At 45.9% G+C, this 22,857-nt stretch overlaps 1 protein-coding gene and 1 pseudogene across 10 annotated transcripts in view; both read left to right on the top strand.

Annotated features, from left to right (window-relative positions):
* The window catches only part of PHACTR4 (phosphatase and actin regulator 4), a 146,923-nt gene that overhangs the window by 115,249 nt on the left and 8,817 nt on the right, over positions 1-22,857 (top strand). For all 10 annotated transcript variants that reach the window (XM_033227497.1, XM_033227494.1, XM_033227500.1 and 7 more), the window contains 4 exons: positions 1,530-1,714; positions 6,327-6,480; positions 20,388-20,443; positions 22,485-22,546. In XM_033227497.1, the coding sequence (XP_033083388.1) occupies positions 1,530-1,714; positions 6,327-6,480; positions 20,388-20,443; positions 22,485-22,546 (457 nt within the window). The remainder of the gene's footprint in view (positions 1-1,529; positions 1,715-6,326; positions 6,481-20,387; positions 20,444-22,484; positions 22,547-22,857) is intronic.
* LOC117094089 lies at positions 7,194-7,312 on the top strand (annotated as a pseudogene).

Raw genomic sequence — 22,857 nt, 5'->3', positions numbered from 1 at the left:
TAAGTTATAGAATTTGGACACTTTCTTTTTTTAATCTTATCTTAAAACTTTATTTTTATTTATTTACTTATGTTTGAGACAGGTTCTTACTCTCTCACCCAAGCTGGAGTGCAGTGGTGCAGTCTTGGCTCACTGCAACCTCCACTTCCTGGGCTCAAACAATTCTCCCTCCTCAGCCTCCCGAGTAACTGTGACTACAGGCGCATGCCATCACACCCAGCTAATTTTTGTATTTTTTGTTAGAGGTGGGGTTTTGCTGTGTTGCCCAGGCTGGTTGTGAACTCCTGGGCTCAAGCAGTCTGCCTGCCTCAGCCTCGTAGAATGCTGGGATCATGGGTGTGAGCCACTGCGCCTGGCCAAATTTCAACTTTTTACTCTCGTGATTTTTTTTTTCATGGAGATTTTTGTGATGACACAAAATTTACAAAATTATATACATGAAAAAGTACAACTGTTAGTTTTATATACTACAGAGAAGGCATTGTATAATGTGGTGCTTAAGAGCATTCACCTTGGAGTGAGATAGCGCTGGGTTCAAATTGCAGCACTACCACTCTTAGCTTATAGTAATGTTAAGTTATTTAAGCCTTCTGCTCTTTAGTTATATCATCTCTAAATGGGAATAATATTTACTCTGTAGGCTTGTGAGAATGACATTAGACATATGCTGGAAAGCACCAATGCCTAATAAGTTGTAAAGCTGGGATTGGAACCCTTAGATTAATACCTGCTAAAAAGTTTCTTAGCAAGATTGTTAAAGTTAAGGGAGAATGGCCAGGTGTGGTGGCTCACGCCTGTAATCCCAGCACTTTGGGAGGCCGAGGCGGGTGGATCACGAGGTCAGGAGATCAAGACCATCCTGGCTAACACAGTGAAATCCCGTCTCTACTAAAAAAAAAAAAAATACAAAAAATTAGCCAGGTGTGGTGGCAGGCGCCTGTAGTCCCAGCTACTCAGGAGGCTGAGGCAGAATGGCGTGATCCCGGGAGGCGGAGCTTGCAGTGAGCCGAGATCGTGCCACTGCACTCCAGCCTGGGCGACAGAACAAGACTCTGTCTCAAAAAAAAAAAAGTTAAGGGAGAAAATTATACGTTACTTCATTCATAGATTTTTTTTTTTTTTTAATTTATGGTTATTTCAGTCCTTTGTCTTTTTTTTTTTTTTTTGAGACAGAGTCTCGCTCTCGTCACCCAGGCTGGAGTGCAATGGCACAATCTCGGTTCATTTCAACCTCCGCCTCCTGGGTTCAAGAGATTCTTCTGCCTCAGCCTCCCAAGTAGCTGGGATTACAGGTGCCCACCACCACACCTGGCTAATTTTTGTATTTTTAGTAGAGACAGGGTTTCACCATGTTGGCCAGGCTGGTCTCAAACTCTTGACCTCAGATGAATTTGCCCACCTCCATCTCCCAAAGTGCTGGGATTACAGGCATGAGCCACTATGCCCAGACTTTATTTCAGTCCTTTGTCTTAAAAGTCAGTTATCCTCTTTGTTTCTAAAAAGAAAATATAATTATGTTAATTTGTTAGTCCAGACGATGAAGAAGAGGAGGAGCAAACCTGTCCATCCACATTCAGTGAAGACATGACATCTACCTCAGTCATTCCTAAATTACCACAGTGTGTACAGGAGGAAGAAGAGAAGGAGAGCGACTCTGATTCAGAAGGTCCCATTCAGTACCGAGATGAAGAAGATGAAGATGAAAGCTATCAGAGTAAGAAAGGGAGGGAAAAGCAAAAGGGAGAATTCTTTTCCAGATAAAGCTATTTGCTGATCTTAGCAGGTGTCAAAAGAGATATGGAAACAGGTACCTTCTCCCATTAACTCATCTGGCTAACTGATGTTGGAAGCCACTGTGAAGGACTCCTTGTCCCTGTTATTACCCCTCTGATAAAACAAGCCAAGACAGGGATCCAAGTAGATTGAGTCACTCAGTTAGGTTTTTCGGGTTTTTTTAATTTAATTTTTTTTTTGGACAAGGTTTTGCTCTGTCACCCAGCTGGAGTACAGTGGTGTAATCGTAGTTCACTGCAGCCTTGAACTCCTGGGCTTAAGTGATCCTTACGCCTCAACCTCCCAAATAGCTAGGACTACAGATGTGTGCCACAACTGGTTAGGTTTCTTTGGTTTTTTGTTTTGTTTTGTAGAGATGAGTCTTGTTATGTTGCCTAGTCTGTTCTTTTTTTTTTTGAGACGGAATTTTGCTCTTGTTGCCCAGGCTAGAGTGCAATGGCACGATCTCAGCTCACCTTAATCTCCACCTCCCAGGTTCAAGTGATTCTCCTGCCTCAGCCTCCCAAGTAACTGGGATTACACGCATGTGCCACCATGCCTGGCTAATTTTGTATTTTTAGTAGAGATGGGCTTCACCATGTTGGTCAGGCTGGTCTTAAACTCCCGACCTCAGGTGATCCACCTGCCTCAGCCTCCCAAAGTGCTGGGATTACAGGCGTGAGCCACCGCGCCTGGCCATAAAGGATTTTTTTATTTTATTTTATTTTATTTTGAGACGGAGTCTTGCTCTGTCACCCAGTCTGGAGTGCAGTGGCACGATCTCAGCTCACTGCAACCTCCACCTCCCGGGTTCAAGCAATTCTGCCTCAGCCTCCCAAGTAGCTGGGATTATAGGTGCCTGCCACCAGGCCCAGCTAATTTTTTAAAATATTTTTAATAGAGACGGGGCTTCACCATGTTGGCCAGGCTGGTCTCGAACTCAACCTCATGATCTGCCCACCTCCCAGAGTTCTGAGATTACAGGTGTGAGCCACTGTGCCCGGCTGCCCAGGCTGTTCTTGAACTCCTGACCTCATGTGATCCCCCTGCCTTGACCTCCCAAAGCTCTAGGATTACAGGCATGGGCCACCATGCCTAGCATATTTTTAATTTTTATAGATATATAATAGTAGTACATATTTATGGGGTACATGAGATATTTTGATATAAGCATGTGTGTATGGGTAATCAGGCTATCCATCACCTCAAACACTTACCATTTGTTTGTATTGGGAATATTCCAAATCTACCTTTCTGGTTATCTTGAAATATACAATAAATTATTGTTAACTATAGTCACCCTATTGTGCCACCGAACACTAGATCTTATTCCTGTTTTTTGAGAGTGTCTCACTTTGCAGGCTGGAGTGCAGTGGCACAGTCTCAGCTCACTGGAACCTCCATTTCCTGGCTCAAGTGATGCTCCCGCCTCAGCCTCCCAAGTAGCTGAGAACACAGGCATGAGCCACCACACCCAGCTAATTTTTGTATTTTTTTGTAAAGACAGGGTTTCACCATGTTGCCCAGGCTGGTCTTGAACTCGTGAACTCAAAGTGATCTGCCCACCTCAGCTCCCAAAGTGCTGTGATTACAGGCATGAGCCACCACACCCGGCCTAGATCTTATTCCTTCTATCTAATTATGTTTTTATACCCATTAACTAGTCTTTCTCTCCGCAAACCCCTCTACCCTTTCCAACCTCTGGTAACCACCATTTTATTTATTACCTCTGTGAGATCAACTTTTTTAGCTCCCACGTAAGACTGAGAACATACAACATTTATCTTTCTGTGCCTGGCTTATTTCACTTAACATAATGTCCTCCAGTTTCATCCATTTTGTTGCAAATTACAGGATTTATTTCTTTTTCATGGCAGAATAATATGCAATTGTGTATATACACCACGTTTTCTTTATCCCTTCATTTATTGATGGACACTTAGTCTGATTCCATATCTTGGGGATTATAAATAGTACTACAATAAGGATGACATTGATTTGCTGATTTCCTTTCTTTTGGATATGTACTCAACAGTGGGCTTGCTGGATCATATGGTAGTTATATATATATATACATATATATATATATATATATTTTAAATAGACGGAGGCTCACTGTGTTATCAGGCAGGAGTACAGTGGCTTCTTCTCAGCTCACTGCAACCTCTGCCTCCCGGGTTCGAGCAATTCTTCTGCCTCAGCCTCCCAAGTAGCTAGCATTACAGGTGTGTACCACCACACGCAGCTAATTTTAGTTTGTTTTTTTTTGTTGTTTTTTTTTTTAGTATAGACGGGGTTTCACCACGTTGGCCAGGATGGTCTCGATCTCTTGATCGTGACCAAGTGATCCACCCACCTTGGCCTCCCAGAGTGCTGGGATTACAGGCATGAGCCACTGCGACTGGCCCAGTAGTTGTATTTTTTTTTTTTTTTGTATTTTTTGTATTTTTAGTAGAGACGGGGTTTCACCGTGTTAGTCAGGATGGTCTTGATCTCCTGACCTCGTGATCCGCCCGCCTCGGCCTCCCAAAGTGCTGGGATTACAGGTGTGAGCCACTGCGCTTGGCCCAGTAGTTGTATTTTTAAGGGTGTTTTGTTGGTCTTGTTTTGTTTTTTAAGTAGAAACGGAGTCTTGCTGTGTTGCCCAGACTGATCTCAAACTCCCAGCCTCAAGCAATCCTCCTGCCTTGGCTTCCCAATGTGCTGCATTACAAGCATGAGCCACCTCATTTGGCCTATTTTCAGTTTTTTGAGGAACCTCCATACTGTTTTCCATAATGGCTGTACTAATTTCAGGTTTTTGTTTGCCCCCAATTTTAAAACTAATCACCTAAGTGCCTCTAATCCCAGCAGTTTGGGAGGCTGAGGTTGGTGAGATTAGTAGTTTGAGACCAGCCTGGCCAACATGGTGAAACCCCATCTCTTCTAAAAATACAAAAAATGAGCCGGGCATGGCCGGGCACGGTGGCTCACACCTATAATCCCAACACTTTGGGAGGCTGAGGCAGGCGGATCACCTGAGGTCAGGAGTTCCAGATCAGCGTGGCCAACATGGTGAAACTACGTCTCTACTAAAAATAAAAAATTGGCTGAGCATGGTAGCAGGTGCCTGTAATCCCAGCTACTCAGGAGGCTGAGGCAGGAGAATTACTTGAACCCGGGAGGCAGAGGTCACAGTGAGCCAAGACTGCACCACTACAATCCAGCCTGGGTCACAGAGCAAGACTCCGTTGCAAAAAAAAAAAAAATTAGCCAGGCGTGGTAGTGGGCACCTGTAACCCTAGCTACTCAGGAGGCTGAGGCAGGAGAATTGCTTGAGCCTAGGAGGTGGAGGTTGCAGTGAGCCAAGATCGTGCCACTGCACTCCAGCCTGGGCAACAGAGCAAGACTCCATCTCAAAAAAAAAAAGAGGCCAGGCACAGTGGCTTATGCCTGTAATCCCTACACTTTGGGAGGCCGAGGTGGGTGAATCACCTGAGGTCAGGAGTTCAAGACCAGCCTGGCCAACATGATGAAACCCCATCTCTACTAAAACTACAAAAAATTAGCTGGGTGTGGTGATGCACGCCTATAATTCCAGCTACTCAGGAGGCTAAGGCAGGAGAATCACTTGAACCCAGGAGGTGGAGGCTGCAATGAGCCAAAATCGTGCCACTACACTCCAGCCTAGGCAACAAGAGCAAAAACTCCGTCTCAAAGAAAAAAAAAAAAAAAAAAAGGCAATATGGAGTAGAGAAAAGGTGGCACATGGGCTAAAAGATAAAAGTGATGTTTTCCCTTTGGTCTAATGAACTTATTGCCATAGGACAGAGAAAAATAAACATGTTCATACCCGCACATCTTTGCAAATAACTAAATCCTGATAAAGTAGAAAGGCAGCTTTAAAAATAGACAGACTAGGCCGGGCCCGGTGGCTCAAGCCTGTAATCCCAGCACTTGGGAGGCCGAGACGGGCGGATCACGAGGTCAGGAGATCGAGACCATCCTGGCTAACACAGTGAAACCCCATCTCTACTAAAAATACAAAAACTAGCCGGGCGAAGTGGCGGGCGCCTGTAGTCCCAGCTACTCGGGAGGCTGAGGCAGGAGAATGGTGTAAACCCGGGAGGCGGAGCTTGCAGTGAGCTGAGATCCGGCCACTGCACTCCAGTCCCGGCGACAGAGCGAGACTCCGCCTCAAAAAAAAAAAAAAAAAAAAAAAAAAAATAGACAGACTATGAGGTGTTAGTATGAAAGCCTTTATGTTTTAATTCAGAGGGCTGTCCCATGCTTAGATTCTCTCTCCTGTAGCAACTCTTATCAAGGAGGAAAAATGTAGAGGCCTGATAGAAGAGAAAAGATACCTTTTAACCATCTGAGTCCATCTAGCCAAAAAGATTTTTAGGTGTCTTTAGCTTTACCCCCACCTCAGTGTCTGGCTGGATCATTTGAGGCCAGGTGGGAACTGGGAATTAAATATTGTATTTGTTCAGACTCTTGCCTAGCTCCAGGTAAGGTTGAACCTTTGGCTTTAAGCCTCAAGTTCTACATATTTTTCTTCCCTGTGTGCAAAGGTGCTCTCGCCAACAAAGTGAAGAGGAAAGACACATTGGCAATGAAGTTGAACCACAGACCCAGTGAACCAGAGTTGAACCTGAATTCTTGGCCTTGTAAAAGCAAGGAGGAGTGGAATGAAATACGGCACCAGATTGGAAACACACTGATCCGGTAGGCCTTTGCTTAGATTCGCTTGATTGATTTGGTTATGCCAGTATTTGTGTTAGATGTTGTTAGATGTGTTGGTTTTTTGTTTTGTTTTGTTTTGTTTTTTTGAGACAGTCTTGCTCTGTCACCCAGGCTGGAGTACAGTAGCGCGATCTCAGCTCACTGTAACCTCCATCTCCCAGGTTCAAGCAATTCTCGTGCCTCAGTCTCCTGAGTAGCTGGGGTTATAGGCACCCGCCAGCAGGCCAGGCTAATTTTGTATTTTTAGCAGAGACAGGATTTCGCCATGTTGACCAAGCTGGTCTCAACTGCTGGCCGCAAATGATCACCCACCTTGGCCTCCCAAAATGCTGGGATTACAGGCGTCATCCCCTACACCTAGCCTATATGTTTACTTTGTCATGGAGTATTCATTTATCTTTTTCAGTGTAATTTTTTGAACCACTGGAGTGCAGTGGTTCAATCATGGCTCACCACCTCCAACTCTCGGGTTCAAGGCACCCTCCCACCTCAGCCTCTTGAATAGCTGGCATGTGCCACCATGCCCTTCTAATTTTTGTAATTTTTTTGTAGAGACAGGGTCTGTGTTTCCCAGGCTGGTCTCGAACTCATGGCCTCAAACATTCCTCCCACGTTGCTCTCTGAAAGTCTTGGGATTGTAGGTGTGAGCCACCACACCCATCATTTTGAGTATAATTTTTAAAAATACATACTGGGTTTTGTGTGAAAGGTGAGAAGGTTAGCACTCCACTTGACAAGGATGGAAGAGTCCCTTTGGGCCTGACAACACACATACAAGGCATTGCCACCTACCACGTGGCATCTAACTATCTTTATAAAAAAAAAAGAAAGAAAAGAGGCTGGGTGCGGTGGCTCACGCCTATAATCCTAGCACTTTGGGAGGCCAAGACAGGCAGATCATCTGAGGTCAGGAGTTCAAGACCAGCCTGACCAATACGGTGAAACCCCATCTCTACTAAAAATACAAAAATTAGCCAGGCATAGTGGCATGTGCCTATAGTCCCAGCTACTCGGGAGGCTGAGACAGGAGAATTGCTTGAACCCGGGAGGCAGAGGCTGCAGTGAGCCGAGATCGCGCCACTGTACTCCAGCCTGGGCGACAGAGTGAGACTCTATCTCAAAAAAAAAAAAGAAAAGAAAAGAAAAGAAAAGAAACAAAAAATATATTGTATACAGTTGGGTATCCTCTAAGAATTTGGAAATTGAAGGTGTAGCTGCCTGTGAGAGCTTTATTTTATTGTATTGTATTGTATTGTATTGTATTTATTTTTTTTTTTTGAAACAAAGTCTCGCTCTGTCGCCCAGGCTGGAGTGCGGTGGTGCCATCTCAGCTCACCGCAACCTCCACCTCCAGGGTTCAAGCAATTCTCCTGCCTCAGCCTCCCGAGTAGCTGGGACTACAGGCGCCCACCACCACGTCCAGCTAATTTTTTGTATTTTTAGTAGAGATGGGGTTTCACTATGTTAGCCAGGATGGTCTTGATCTCCTGACCTTGTGATCCACCCGTCTCGGCCTCCCAAAGTGCTGGGATTACAGGCGTAAGCCACAGTGCCTGGCCTATTTTATTTCTGAGATGAGGCCGGGCGTGGTGGCTCAAGCCTATAATCCCAGCACTTTGGGAGGCCGAGACGGGCGGATCACGAGGTCAGGAGATCGAGACCATCCTGGCTGACACGGTGAAACCTCGTCTCTACTAAAAAATACAAAAAACTAGCTGGGCGTGGTGGCGGGCGCCTGTAGTCCCAGCTACTCGGGAGGCTGAGGGAGGAGAATGGCGTAAACCCGGGAGGCAGAGCTTGCAGTGAGCTGAGATCCGGCCACTGCACTCCAGCCCGGGCGAGAGCGAGACTCTGTCTCAAAAAAAAAAAAAAAAAACATATTTCTGAGATGGAGCCTCACTCTGTCACCCAGGCTGGAGTATAATGGTACGATCTTGACTGACTGCAACCTCTGCCTCCTGGGTTCAAGTGCTTCTCCTGCCTCAGCCTCCCGAGTAGCTGGAACTACAAGCGCATACCACCACATCTGGCTAATTTTTGTTATTTTAGTAAAGATGGGGTTTCACCATGTTGGCCAGCCTGGTCTCGAACTCCTGACCTCAAGTGATCCACCCACCTTGGCCTCACAAAGTGCTGGGATTACAGGTGTGAGCCACCACTGCCAGCCAGCCTGTGAGAGCTTTAAACCATGAGATAGACATAAGGTTTTGCAAAAGTTTCTACAGAAATCAGAATGGTTACCAGAACAGAAAAGCTTCTCTGTCACTTTTTTTATCTGGTTGCTCAACCATAAGATGCTAACCCAGTTAACAGTCACACCCATATTTGCATTATATCTGTTTCGTATGTTCCATGTAACTGCCTCCTTTCAAAATGTTAGTATATTTTTCAAGTCAACTGGAACCAAAAGTATAGAGAAACTGAATGCAAGCCAGCTTTCTGCATATGTAACACCATAAGAATCCAGGTTGTATAGACAGGTTTTTATTTGACACAGATATTTCTCCCAATAAAGAGAGGATAAGGAGCTGGAACTCATGGCACAGTTCCCTACAAAATAATTAATTGATCATGTCTACTAATTAAAATATCTTTTTCTGTACTATTGCAGATACCTGGTTTTGGCTGGGCAAGGTGGCTCACACCTATAATCCCAACATTTTGGGAGGCTGAGGTGGGAGGATCACTTGAGCCCAGGAGTTTCAGACCAAACCAGGTAACACAGTGAGATCCCATCTGTACAAAAAAATTAAAAAATTAGCTGGGCATGGTGGCACATACCTCTAGTCCAGCTAGCTATTCTGGGAGCTTAGGTAGAAGGATCACTTAAGCCCTAGAGATCAAGGCTGCAGTACGCTGTGATTGCACCACTGCACTCCACCCTGGGTGACAGAGCAAGACCCTGTCTCAAGAAAAAAAAAAAAAAGACACCTGGCTTTACTGTGTATGCTGTACCTCAGGGCAGGTTTTCCCTTTGTCTTCTAATAGACACTTTTTGGATGCAGAAATTGTTCTCTGCAATTTCTTTACTTAAAGATAATTATCATCCTGTATGACCTCTGTGGTCTGACTACTTTGAAATTAAGGGAGAAGTTTGGGCACAGTGGCTCACTCCTGTAATCCCAGCACTTTGGGAGGCTGAGGTGGGTGGATCACTTGAGCCCAGGAGTTCGAGGCAACATGACAAGACCCTGTCTCGACAAAAAAAAACAAAAAACTTAGCCAGACGTGATGGCACATATTTATGGTCCCAGTTACTCAGGAGACTGAGGCAGGGGGATTGCTTGAGCCCAGGAGGGGTTCAGGGTCGGCTCAGGAGGTCAAGACTGCAGTGAGCTGTGCTCATGCCCTAGTGCACTCCAGCCCAGTCATCAGAGCTAGACCTTGTCTCAAAAAAAAGTAAAGAAAGACATGTTTATTATATGGTAGTTTGAAAAATTACCAAAAACAAAAGAGATAAATCATGACCGGAGGTGGTGGCTCACGCCTGTAATCCCAGCACTTTGGGAGGCCACAGTGGGTCAGGAGATCAAGACCATCCTGGCTAACACGATGAAACCCCGTCTCTACTAAAAATACAAAAAATTAGCCAGGCATGGTGGTGGGCGCCCGTAGTCCCAGCTACTCAGGAGGCTGAGGCAGGAGAATGGCATGAACCCGGGAGGCGGAGCTTGCACTGCACTCCAGCCTGGGTGACAGAGTGAGATTCCCTCTCAAAAAAAAAAAAAAAAGTGGCCGGGCGCGGTGGCTCAAGCCTGTAATCCCAGCACTTTGGGAGGCCGAGACGGGCGGATCACGAGGTCAGGAGATCGAGACCATCCTGGCTAACATGGTGAAACCCCATCTCTACTAAAAAAAAAATACAAAAAACTAGCCGGGCGAGGTGGCGGGCGCCTGTAGTCCCAGCTACTCGGGAGGCTGAGGCAGGAGAATGGCGGGAACCCGGGAGGCGGAGCTTGCAGTGAGCTGAGATCCGGCCACAGCACTCCAGCCCGGGCGACAAAGCGAGACTCCGTCTCAAAAAAAAAAGAAAAAAGAAAAAAAGAGAGAGAGAGAGAAATCAGCCATAATCCTATACCCTATAAGCCAGGATTTGGCGAACTTTTTTTGTGAAGAACCAAATAGTAAATATTTTAGGATAGGGTGCAGTGGCTCATGACTGTAATCCTGGTACTTTGGGAGGCCAAGGTGGAAGAATTGCTTGAGGCCAGGAGTTTGAGACCAGCCTGGGCAACACTACAAAAATAAAAATAGGTCAGGCACAGTGGCTCACACCTGTAATCCCAGCATGTTTGAAGGCCAAGACGTGGATCACATGAGGTCAGGAGTTCCAGACCAGCCTGGCCAACATGGTGAAACCCTGTCTACTAAAAATACAAAAATTAGCCAGGTGTAGTGGTGCTCACCTGTAATCCCAGCTACTCAGGACTATGAGGCAAGAGAATCACTTGAACCCAGGAGGTAGAGGTTTCAGTGAGCTGAGATCATACCATGGCACTCCAGTCTGGGCGAGACAGAGTGAAACTCCATCTCAAAAAAAATAAAGGCCGGGCACAGTGGCTCAAGCCTGTAATCCCAGCACTCTGGGAGGCCGAGACGGGCGGATCACGAGGTCAGGAGATCGAGACCATCCTGGCTAACACAATGAAACCCCGTCTCTACTAACAAAAAGTACAAAAAAACTAGCCGGGCGACGTGGCGGGCGCCTGTAGTCCCAACTACTCGGGAGGCTGAGGCAGGAGAATGGTGTAAACCTAGGAGGCGGAGCTTGCAGCCGAGATCTGACCACTGCACTCCAGCCTGGGTGACAGAGCGAGATTCCATCTCAAAATAAATAAATAAAATAAATAAAATAAAAATGAAATAGCCAGGCATGGTAGCATGCCCCTGTAGTCCTAGCTACGTGGGAAGCTGTGGCAGCAGAATTAAGCCCAGTAGTCTATATACTAGACAGGGTATAAATATAGTTATATTTAATATATGTATATATTAATATATATTAATATATGTATATGTTAATATATATTTAATATGTATATGTTAATATATATTTAATATATGTATAATTTATGTGTATATATTAAATATATATTTATAAATATATATAATATATACACGTATATAAATAAATATATATATTAGGATTTGCTGGCCATATAAACTCTTTTTATATTCCCTACCTTTAAAAATATAAAAACATGGGCCAGGTGCAGTGGCTCACGCCTGTAATCCCAGCACTTTGGGAGGCCGAGGCAGGCGGATCACGAGGTCAGGAGATCGAGACCATCCTGGCTAACACGGTGAAACCCCATCTCTACTAAAATTACAAAAAAATTAGCCAGGCGTGGTGGCGGGCACCTGTAGTCCCAGCTACTCAGGAGGCTGAGGCAGGAGAATGGCATGAACCCAGGAGGTGGAGCTTGCAGTGAGCCAAGATCACGTCACTGCACTCCAGCCTGGGTGACAGAGATAGACTCCATCTCAAAAAAAAAAAACTGTGTGTGTGTGTGTATGTATATACACACACACATAAAAACACAGCCAGGCGCCATGGCTCACTCCTGTAATCCCAGCACTTTGGGAGGCTGATGTGGGCAATCTGAGGTCAGGAGTTCAAGACCAGCCTGGCCAACATGGTGAAACCTTGTCTCTACTAAAAGTACAAAAATTAGCTGGGCATGGTAGTGGGCTCCTGTAATCCCAACTACTTGGGAGGCTGAGGCAAGAGAGTCGCTTGAACCTGGGAGGTGGAAGTTGCAATGAGCCCAGATCATGCCACTGCACCCCAGCCTGGAAGACACAGCGAGACTCCATCTCAAAAAAAGTAATAAATAAATAAATAATATACAAGATTTGGCCAGGCGTGGTGGCTCATGCCTGTAATCCCAGCACTTTGGGAGGCTGAGGCAGGCAGATCACTTGAGGTCAGGAGTTTGAGACCAGCCTGGCCAAAATGGCGAAATCCTGTCTCTACTAAAAATACAGAAATTAGCCAGTCATGATGGCACACACCTATAGTCCTAGGTACTCGGGAGGCTAAGGCAGGAGAATCACTTGAACCTGGGAGGCAGAGGCTGCAGTGAGCCGAGATCACGCCACTGTACTCCAGCCTGAGCAACAGAGTGAGACTCTGTCTCCAAACAAAAAAATGGGCCAGGCATAGTGACTCACACCTATAATCCCAGCACTTTGGGAAGCCGAGGCAGACAGATAGCTTGAGCACAGGAGTTCAGGACCAGCCTGGGCAACACGACAAGACACCATCCCTACAAAAAATACAAAAAATTAGCTGAGCTTGGTGGCACGTGCCTTTAGTTGTAGCTACTTGGGAGGCTTAGGTGGGAGGATGGCTTAAGCTTGGGAGGCAGAGGTTGCAATGAGCCAAGATCGCACCACTGCCCTCAGCCTGGGTGACAGAGCCAGACCTTGTCTCAAAAAAATTAGAGTATGTAGGCTAGGTGCAGTGGCTCACACCTGTAATACCAGCACCTTGGGAGGCCAAGGCGGGTGGATTCTACTTCTGTGAGGTATCTGAAATAGTCACATTTATAGAAGCAGAGAGTAGAAAGGTAGTTGTCAGGGGCTCGGGGATTGAAGGCAAGGGTGATAGGGAGTTGCTAACAAATAAGTATAAGGTTTGTTATGCATGATGAGTAAGTTGTAGAGATCTGCTGTACAACATTGTGTTTACAGTTAATACTATAGGCTGGGCATGGTGGCGCACACCTGTAATCCCAGCACTTTGGGACACCAAGGCAGGCAGATCACGAGGTCAAGAGTTCAAGACCAGCCTGGCCAATGTGGTGAAACCCCATCTCTACTGAAAGTACAAAAATTAGGCCGGGCGCGGTGGCTCAAGCCTGTAATCCCAGCACTTTGGGAGGCCGAGATGGGCGGATCACGAGGTCAGGAGATCGAGACCATCCTGGCTAACACGGTGAAACCCCGTCTCTACTAAAAAAATACAAAAAATTAGCCGGGCGAGATGGTGGGCGCCTGTAGTCCCAGCTACTCGGGAGGCTGAGGCGAGAGAAGGGCGTAAACCCGGGAGGCGGAGCTTGCAGTGAGCTGAGATCTGGCCACTGCACTCCAGCCTGGGCGACAGAGCGAGACTCCGTCTCAACCAAAAAAAAAAAAAAAAAGAAAGTACAAAAATTAGACGGATGTTGTGGCGGGTACCTGTAATCTCAGCTAGTCAGGAGGCTGAGGCAGGAGAATCACTTGAACCCGGGAGGCAGAGGTTTCAGTGAGCCAAGATCCCGTGCCACTGCACTCCAGCCTGGGCAACAGAGTGAGACTCTGTCTCAATCAATCAATCAATAGTTAATACTGTATTGGCCAGGTGCCGGGCTCATGCCTATAATCCCAACACTTTGGGAGGCTGAGGCGGGCGGATCACAAGGTCAGGAGTTCAAGACCATCCTGACCAATGTGGTGAAACCCTGTCTCTACTGAAAATATAAAAATTAGCCAGGCGTGGTGGCACATGCCTGTAATCCCAGCTACTCAGGAGGCTGAGGCAGGAGAATCACTTGAACCTGGAGGCAGAGGTTGCAAAGAGCCGAGATTGTGCCACTATACTCCAGCCTGGGCAACAGAGTGAGACTCCATCTCAAAAAAAATAATAATAATAATACTGTATTGTACACTTAAAAGTCTTTTCAGAAGGTAGATCTCATAGGAAGTGTTGTTATCACTATAAAATAAGATTGAAATTTAAAAACACACACACAATGAGAGACCACCACAATTACACTAGGATGGCTAAAGTTATGCAATTTAAAAGACTGACAAGGCCAGGTGCGGCGGCTCACCCCTGTAATCCCAGCACTTTGGGACGCCGAGGCAGGCGGATCCCCTGAGGTTGGGAGTTCGAGACCAGCCTGACCAACATAGAGAAACCCCATCTCTACTAAAAATACAAAATTAGCTGGGCGTGGTGGCACATGCCTGTAATCCCAGCTACTTGGGAGGCTGAAGCAGGAGAATCGGTTGAACCCGGGGAGCAGAGGTTGCAGTGAGCTGAGATCGCACCATTGGACTCCAGCCTGGGTAACAAGAGCGAAACTGCATCTCAAAAAAAGGCCAGGCATGGCATCTCAGCACTTTGGGAGGCCAAGGCGGGAGGATCACCTGAGGTCAGGAGTTCGAGACCAGCCTGGCCAACATGATGAAACCCCATCTCTACTTAGAATACAAAAAATTAGCTGGGCATGGTGTTATTCACCTGTAATCCCAGCTACTCGGGAGGCTGAGGCAGGAGAATCGCTTGAACCGGGGGGCGGAGGTTGCAGTGAGCTGAGATCACGTCGTTGCACTCCAGACTGGGGGACAAGAGCGAGACTTAGTCTCAAAAAAAAAAAAAAAGGACTGACAATATAGGCCTGGTGCAGTGGATCACGCCTATAATCTAACACTTTAGGAGGCCAAGGCAAGCAGATTATTTGAGGTCAGGAGCTTGAGACCAGCCTGGGCAACGTCGTGAAATCCCGTCTCTACAAAAAATAGAAAAGTTAGCCGGGTGTGGTGGCCTATGCTTGTATTACCAGCTACTCGGAGTGGGGCTGAGTTGTGAGGATCCCTTGGGCCCTGGAGGTCAAGGCTGCGGTGAGCCATGATCACATCACTGCACACCAGCCTGGGTGACAAAGTAAGACCGGTTCAAAAATAAAAATAATAAATAAAAGACAAGGCCAGGCATAGTGGCTCACGCCTGTAATCCCAGCACTTTGGGAGGCCAAGGCAGGCAAATCACGAGGTCATACGTTCAAGACCAGCCTGGCCAACATGCTGAAACTTCATCTCTACTAAAAATACAAAAATTAGTTGGGTGTGGTGGTGCACACCTGTAATCCCAGCTACTCAGGAGGCTGAGACAGAAGAATTGCTTGAACCTGGGAGGCAGAGGTTGCAGTGAGCCAAGATCAGGCCACTCTGCACTCCATCCTGGGTGACAGAGAAAGATTCTGTCTCAAAAAAAAAAAAAAGAAAGACAATACATAAATAAATACCAGGAGTTGCTGAGGATGAGGAGCAACTGGATTCTCATACACTGATAATAAGGATGTGAACAACGGAAGTATTTAGGAAAACACTTTGGCAGTTTTTTTAAAAATTGAACATACTTCTACATATGATTCAGCCATTCCATTGGCTGTTATTAGTAATGGCCAAAAGCTAGAAACAGCCCAGACATCCATCAATAAGTGAATAGATGTGAACAATCTGTGGTATATTCATATAATGAAATACTACTCAGCAGGCAGGGTGCAGTGGCTCATGCCTGTAATCCCAGCACTTTGGGAGGCTGCGGCAGGTGGATCAGCTGAAGTCAGGAGTTCAAGAACAGCCTGACCAATATGGTAAAACCCTGTCCCTACTAAAATTACAAAAATTAGCCAGGCGTGGTGGCACACAACTGTAATCCCAGCTACTGGGGAGGCTGAGACAGGAGAATTGCTTGAACCCAAGAGGTAGAGGTTGCAGTGAGTTGAGATCACACCACTGCACTCCAGCCTGGACAATAAAGCGAGACTCAGTTTCTCCAAAAACAAAGAAATACTACTCAGCAATAAAGAGGAAAGAATGATTGCCAGTGTCACAACTTAGGTAGATCTCAGTTACACTAAGTAAAAGAAGCTAGACAAAAAAGAACACACTCTGTGAGTCCATTTTACATAAAATTATAGAAAATCTATATGGAAAGCAGATCATTATTTGCCTTGGGTTAAGGAGGATGAAATTATAAAAGAATGTGATGAAATGGGATGGGGTTTATAGGTGGTAAAATTGTGTCTCCCAAAAAGACATGTTCAAGTCCTAGCCCCCAGTACCTGTTAATGTGACCTGACTTGAAAGTGGAGTCTTTGCAGGTATAATCAAGTTATGACAAAATCATTCTAGATTATAGTGGGCTCTAATCCAATGACTAGTGTTATTTAAGAAGGAAATTTGGACACAGACATACACAGGGAGATTGCCATGTGACAGAGCAGAGGTCGGGATGATACGGTTTTTTTGTTTTTTGTTTTTTTAATTTTGAGACGGAGTTTCACTCTTGTAGCCAGGACTGGAGTACAGTGGTGCGATCTCAGTTCACTGCAACCTCTGTCTCCCAGGTTCAAGTGATTCTCCTGCCAAAGCCTCCCAAGTAGCTGGGAATACAGGTGCCTGCCACCATGCCCAGCTAATTTTTGTACTTTTAGTAGAGACAGGGTTTCACCATGTTGGCCAGGCTGGTCTCGAACTCCTAACTTCAGGTAGTCCACCCACTTCGGCCTCCCATAGTGCTGGGATTATAGGCATGAGCTACCGTGCATGGCCATGGATGATATGTTTACAGACCAGGGAATATTAAGGATTGCTAGCCGCCACCGGAGGCATGGAGTGAGCCGTGGAACACAGGTTCTCCCTCAGAGCCTTCAGAAGGAACCAGAATTACCAATACCTTGATTTTGGACTTCCAGCCTCCAGACCTATGACAGAATACATTTCTGATTTTTTAAGCCACACAGTTGTGGTAATTTCTTTCTTTTTTTTTTTTTTTTTGAGACGGAGTCTGGCTCTGTCGCCCAGGCTGGAGTGCGGTGGCCAGATCTCAGCTCACTGCAAGCTCAGCCTCCCGGGTTTACGCCATTCTTCTGCCTCCGCCTCCCCAGTAGCTGGGACTACAGGCGCCCGCCTCATCGCCCGGCTAGTTTTTTGTATTCTTTAGTAGAGACGGGGTTTCACCGTATTAGCCAGGGTGGTCTCGATCTCCTGACCTTGTGATCCGCCCGTCTCGGCCTCCCAAAGTGCTGGGATTACAGGCTTGAGGCACCGCGCCCAGCCATGGTAATTTCTTAGAGCAGCCTTAGAAAACACATACAGGCAGGGCGCGGTGGCTCATGCCTGTAATCCCAACACTTTGGGAGGCCAAGGTGGGTGGATCACCTGAGGTTAGGAGTTCGAGACCAGTCTGGCCAACATGGCGAAACCCTGTCTCTACTAAAAATACAAAAATTAGCCAGGCGTGGTGGCACGTGCCTATAGTCCCAGCTACTAAGGATGCTGAGGCAGAAAAATTGCTTGAACCTGGGAGGCGGAGGTTGTTGTGAGTCAAGATTGTACCACTGCACTCCAACCTGGACAACAGAGTGAGAGTCTGTCTCAGAAAAAAAGAAAAGGGAGCCAGGCACATTGGCTCCCACCTGTAATCCCAGCATTTTGGGAGGCCAAGACAGGCAGATCACAAGGTCAGGAGTTCGAGACCCACCTGGCCAACATAGTGAAACCCCGTCTCTACTAGAAGTACAAAAACATTAGCTGGGCGTGGTGGCAGGTGCAACTTGGGAGGCTGAGGCAGGAGAATTGCTTGAACCTGGGAGGCGGAGGTTGCCGTGAGCCGAGATCAAGCCACTGCATTCCAGCCTGGGTGACAGAGCAAGACTGTCTCAAAAAAAATAAAAATAAATAAATAAAATGGAAGGTCCTTGAGGTAGGAGGATCATTTGAGCCTAGGAGGTGTAGCTGTGATTGCACCACTGCACTCTAGCCTGGGTACAGAGTGAGACCCTGACTCAAAAAAAAAAGGAAGGTCTTGTTCAGAAAGAAAAGTTGTATGTAGAATGGGACTGGAAGTTCCTTATGCAAGCAACAAAAGAGTTGAAAAATTTGCAAGTACTAGCTAATTAGTGCAAATACTGTCTGAGAAGTATAAATTAAAAGTAAGAAATGAGTAACTTTCTGATTCCAGAAATGACAAATTGTAGTTTTTGTTTGTTTTGAGATGGAGTCTCACTCTGTCGCCCAGGCAGGAGTATAGTAGTGTGAGTTTCAGCTCACCACAACCTCCATCTCCCAGTTTCAAGCATTTTCCTGCCTCAGCCTCCCAAGTACCTGGGACTACAGGAGCATGCCACAACCTCCAGCTAATTTTTTGTATTTTTAGTAGAGATGGGGTTTCACCATGTTGGCCAGGCTGGTTTTGAGTTCCTGACCTCAGGTGAGCCACCCGCTTCAGCTTCCCAAAGTGCTGGGGATTACAGGCATGAGCCACCACGCCTGGCCAACAAATTGTTATTGGTGAATAACATCTCAGAACTGTGATGAAGTGAGATAACTTTATCAAATGCTTCACAGAGAAGACTGAGATTTAAATCATAGAATTATAGAATATCACCCAGAAAGAGACAAACTTAAATTCCAGTGGTTCCTAAACCACTCATTTAAAAACCTAGCTGTGGCCGGGCACGGTGGCTCAAGCCTGTAATCCCAGCACTTTGGGAGGCTGAGGCAGGCGGAACACAAGGTCAGGAGATTGAGACCAGCCTGGCTAACACGGTGAAACCCCGTCTGTACTAAAAATACAAAAACTTAGCCGGGCGTGGTGGTGGTCACCTGTAGTCCCAGCTACTTGGGAGGCTGAGGCAGGAGAATGACGTGAACTGGAAAGCAGAGCTTGCTGTGAGCCGAGATTGTGCCACTGCACCTATAACCCAGCAGTTTGGGAGGCCAAGGTGGTAAGATAGCTTGAGCCCAGGAGTTCAAGACTATCCTGAGCAACAGAGTGAGACCCCCCATCTCTATTTTTTAAAAATTTTAAGCAAAAAAAATCTAAAGAGGGACATCTGAATCATAGGAGAAGTTTTGTGTAAGAAAACAAAATCTATATATTAGAGATACGTAATTTCATTTTTCTTTTTTTTTTTTTTTTTTTTTTTTTTTTTTTTTTTTTTTTTTTTTTTGAGACGGAGTCTCGTTCTGTCGCCCAGGCTGGAGTGCAGTGGCTGGATCTCAGCTCACTGCAAGCTCCGCCTCCCGGGTTCACGCCATTCTCCTGCCTCAGCCTCCCGAGTAGCTGGGACTACAGGCGCCCGCCACCTCGCCCGGCTAGTTTTTTGTATTTTTTTAGTAGAGACGGGGTTTCACCGTGTTAGCCAGGATGGTCTCGATCTCCTGACCTCGTGATCCGCCCGCCTCGGCCTCCCAAAGTGCTGGGATTACAGGCTTGAGCCACCGCGCCCGGCCGTAATTTCATTTTTCATCCGGATTTTCTGAATCAGAATTTCTGTTAACGTTTCTTGGGAATCTGTGTTTTCTAAAAAGTCTCTAACGCTTCTGAAGGAGCAAATTTGTTTAGGAGCCACCAGTTAGGTCCAAACCTTCGCTTCACAGATGAGGACACTCAAGGTCTAACTGAACTTTTTTTTTATTTTTTTGAGATGTAGTCTTGCTCTATCACCCAGGCTGGAGTGCAGTGGCACGATCTCAGCTCACTGCAAGCTACAGCCACCGCGCCTGGCCAAGGTCTAACTGAACTTTTTTGTGCTAATAGCTCTTATCAAGGTCTAGAACTAGAATCCTGGCCACTTGTTTGCATATACAGTTCCTTTTTATAATGCGATATCTATGTTAACACTTTTAATGTGAAATTGTTTTATAAACAATCGTAAGTGAAACATATCGGTTTGAAAATTTGTTGATTTCAGGCCGGGCGCGGTGGCTCAAGCCTGTAATCCCAGCACTTTGGGAGGCCGAGACGGGCGGATCACAAGGTCAGGAGATCGAGACCATCCTGGCTAATACGGTGAAACCCTGTCTCTACTAAAAAATACAAAAAACGAGCCGGGCGACGAGGCGGGCGCCTGTAGTCCCAGCTACTCGGGAGGCTGAGACAGGAGAATGGCGGGAACCCGGGAGGCGGAGCTTGCAGTGAGCTGAGAGCCGGCCACTGCACTCCAGCCTGGGCGGCAGAGCAAGACTCCGTCTCAAAAAAAAAAAAAAAAAAAAAAGAAAATTTGTTGATTTCTTACTTATATAGGGGCTAATATATACTGTGACCAAAAGAACTTTATAAACAAGATTAGGAGGTTCAACATAAACATTACCCTTATTTATCTCATTTTTAGGCGACTGAGTCAAAGACCAACACCAGAAGAACTAGAACAACGCAATATATTGCAACGTGAGTCCAGTTACGGAAATAAAGTTGTATAGATTTTCTTTGTATGTTTCTGACTTTAATATACATGAAAGAGAAAAGAAGCATTTGCTACAAGGGCTAAGGGAGAGTGTTCCAGCTAGGCAAGGACTATTTATTTCCCCATGAAGGAAAAGAGCTTACCAAGCTTCCTTTGGAAGATGCTATTATGGTACTGTTTAGTGTGCTGTGATACTCTAGAAAGCTTTGTTTCAGTGTTCTCACTGTATCCTGGAACTGCCTTGGGCATTTGGGAGGATTTGACAGTATATGGGAGATATGCCCAATTTTTCTGTGTTCAGGGAGCTAAGGGTAGCTGTGCATATGGAGACCTTCCTATTCCTAGAATTTGAGGCTGAGGCCCAAAGCAAGTCCCAAATGCAGCAGTTTTCCTCTTGCTTTAATCCCTTAAGACTTTCTTACCTCTGTACTTACCAGTGGGACCAGGTATTTAATTTGCTGTGTACATAATTAACTTCCTGAAATAGCATTCTAATCTGGCAAATACTTGATTTGTTTTTCCAGAATATAGAGTAAAATTTGGCCTTAAAAGTTACCTCACTGAGAAGGTTTGGGCTTCCTCAGGGCTATTTGTGAGCATATTCAGTCTGACCAATCCATCCCCTGTTCTCTCAGCACTACTTGGGTATACACAACTTAAATCACTTAGTAAATTTTCTAGTGTGGGAGCCCTTATAGACATATCACACAAAACTCCATGTGATCGCCATTGCCCATTCTTAGCAGTTACTCTTGAGCAAGAATCTGCAGGCTTTTCCTTAAAGTGTACATAGTAAAAATTTTGGATTTTGCAGGCCAAAAAGCAAATGAACAACTATACGTAATAGGTACTTACAAAACCATTTAAAAATGTAAAGACTATTCTTAGCTCATGGGCAGGAAAAATACAGGCAACCGGCAAGATGTGGTGCCATAGTTTGCTGACTCTTGCTCTTTTTTTTTTATTTTTTTATTTTTTTTGAGACGGAGTCTCGCTCTGTCGCCCAGGCTGGAGTGCAGTGGCCGGATCCCAGCTCACTGCAAGCTCCGCCTCCCGGGTTTATGCCATTCTCCTGCCTCAGCCTCCCGAGTAGCTGGGACTACAGGCGCCCGCCACCTCGCCCGGCTAGTTTTTTGTATTTTTTTTAGTAGAGACGGGGTTTCACCATGTTAGCCAGGATGGTCTCGATCTCCTGACCTCGTGATCCGCCCATCTCGGCCTCCCAAAGTGCTAGGATTACAGGCTTGAGCCACCACGCCCGGCCGACTCTTGCTCTTATCTGTTTGTATCGTTGACAAGAAAATTGTTTTTGTTTAGCCATCTCCAGAGTTAGTATTTTATTCTGATTTGGGCCTATAGGAAATACCTGGGCTGAGGTGAGTGGATCACGTGGTCAGGAGATTGAGACCATCCTGGCTAACATGGTGAAACCCCGTCTCTACTAAAAGTACAAAAAAATTAGCTGGGCATGGTGGCGGGCGCCTTAGTCCTAGCTACTTGGGAGGCTGAGACAGGAGAATGGTGTGAACCCGGGACTCAGAGCTTGCAGTGAGCCGACATTGTGCCACTGCCCTCCAGCCTGGGTGACAGAGCAAGACTTCGTCTCAAAAAAAAAGAAAAAAAGAAAAAAAGAAATATCTGGGCGGGGCACGTTGGCTCACGCCTATAATCCCAGCACTTTGAAAGGCCAAGGCAGGAGGATCACCTGAGGTCAGGAGTTCGAGACCAACCTGACCAATATGATGAAACTCTGTCTCTATTAAAAATATAAAAATCAGCTGGGCATGGCATGTGCCTGTAATCCCAGCTACTCGGGAGGCTGAGACAGGAGAATCACTTGAACCCAAAAGGCGGAGGTTGCAGTGAGCCAAGATTGCAACATTGCACTCCAGCCTGGGCAACAAGAGCAAAACTCCGTCTCAAAAAAAAAAAAAAGAAAAGAAAACAAAAAGAAATTACTAAAACATTTGATATGCAAATTGTCATTTGTGAGTAATCTTCCTTCCTTCTGATTGTCAACTGTAGCTAAAAATGAAGCTGATCGTCAGGCAGAAAAACGAGAAATTAAACGTCGTCTCACTAGAAAGGTACTACTCCCTGTGTGTTCAGTTAACTATATGTGTTATATTTGGATGACCTACTTGATTGGAAATGAATTTGCAGCTAGGCACAGTGGCTTGCGCCTGTAATCCCAGCACTTTGGGAGGCCATGGCAGGAGGATTGCTTAAGCCCAGGAGTTCAAGAACAGCCTAGGGAAAACAGTGAAACATTGTCTCTACATTAAAAAAAAAAAAAAAAGAAAGAAAATAAAAAGAAAAAAAAGAATTTGCAGCCTGGGCAACATGGCAAGACCCCATCTCTACAAAAAAAATTAAAAAATAGCCGGGCATGGTGGTA

The sequence above is a fragment of the Trachypithecus francoisi genome, unplaced genomic scaffold, assembly GCF_009764315.1.
Source record: "Trachypithecus francoisi isolate TF-2019V2 unplaced genomic scaffold, Tfra_2.0 Lachesis_group12, whole genome shotgun sequence".
Lineage (NCBI taxonomy): Eukaryota > Metazoa > Chordata > Mammalia > Primates > Cercopithecidae > Trachypithecus > Trachypithecus francoisi.
Note: the sequence above shows the minus strand (reverse complement) of the source record. Positions and strands in the feature narration are given on the sequence as shown.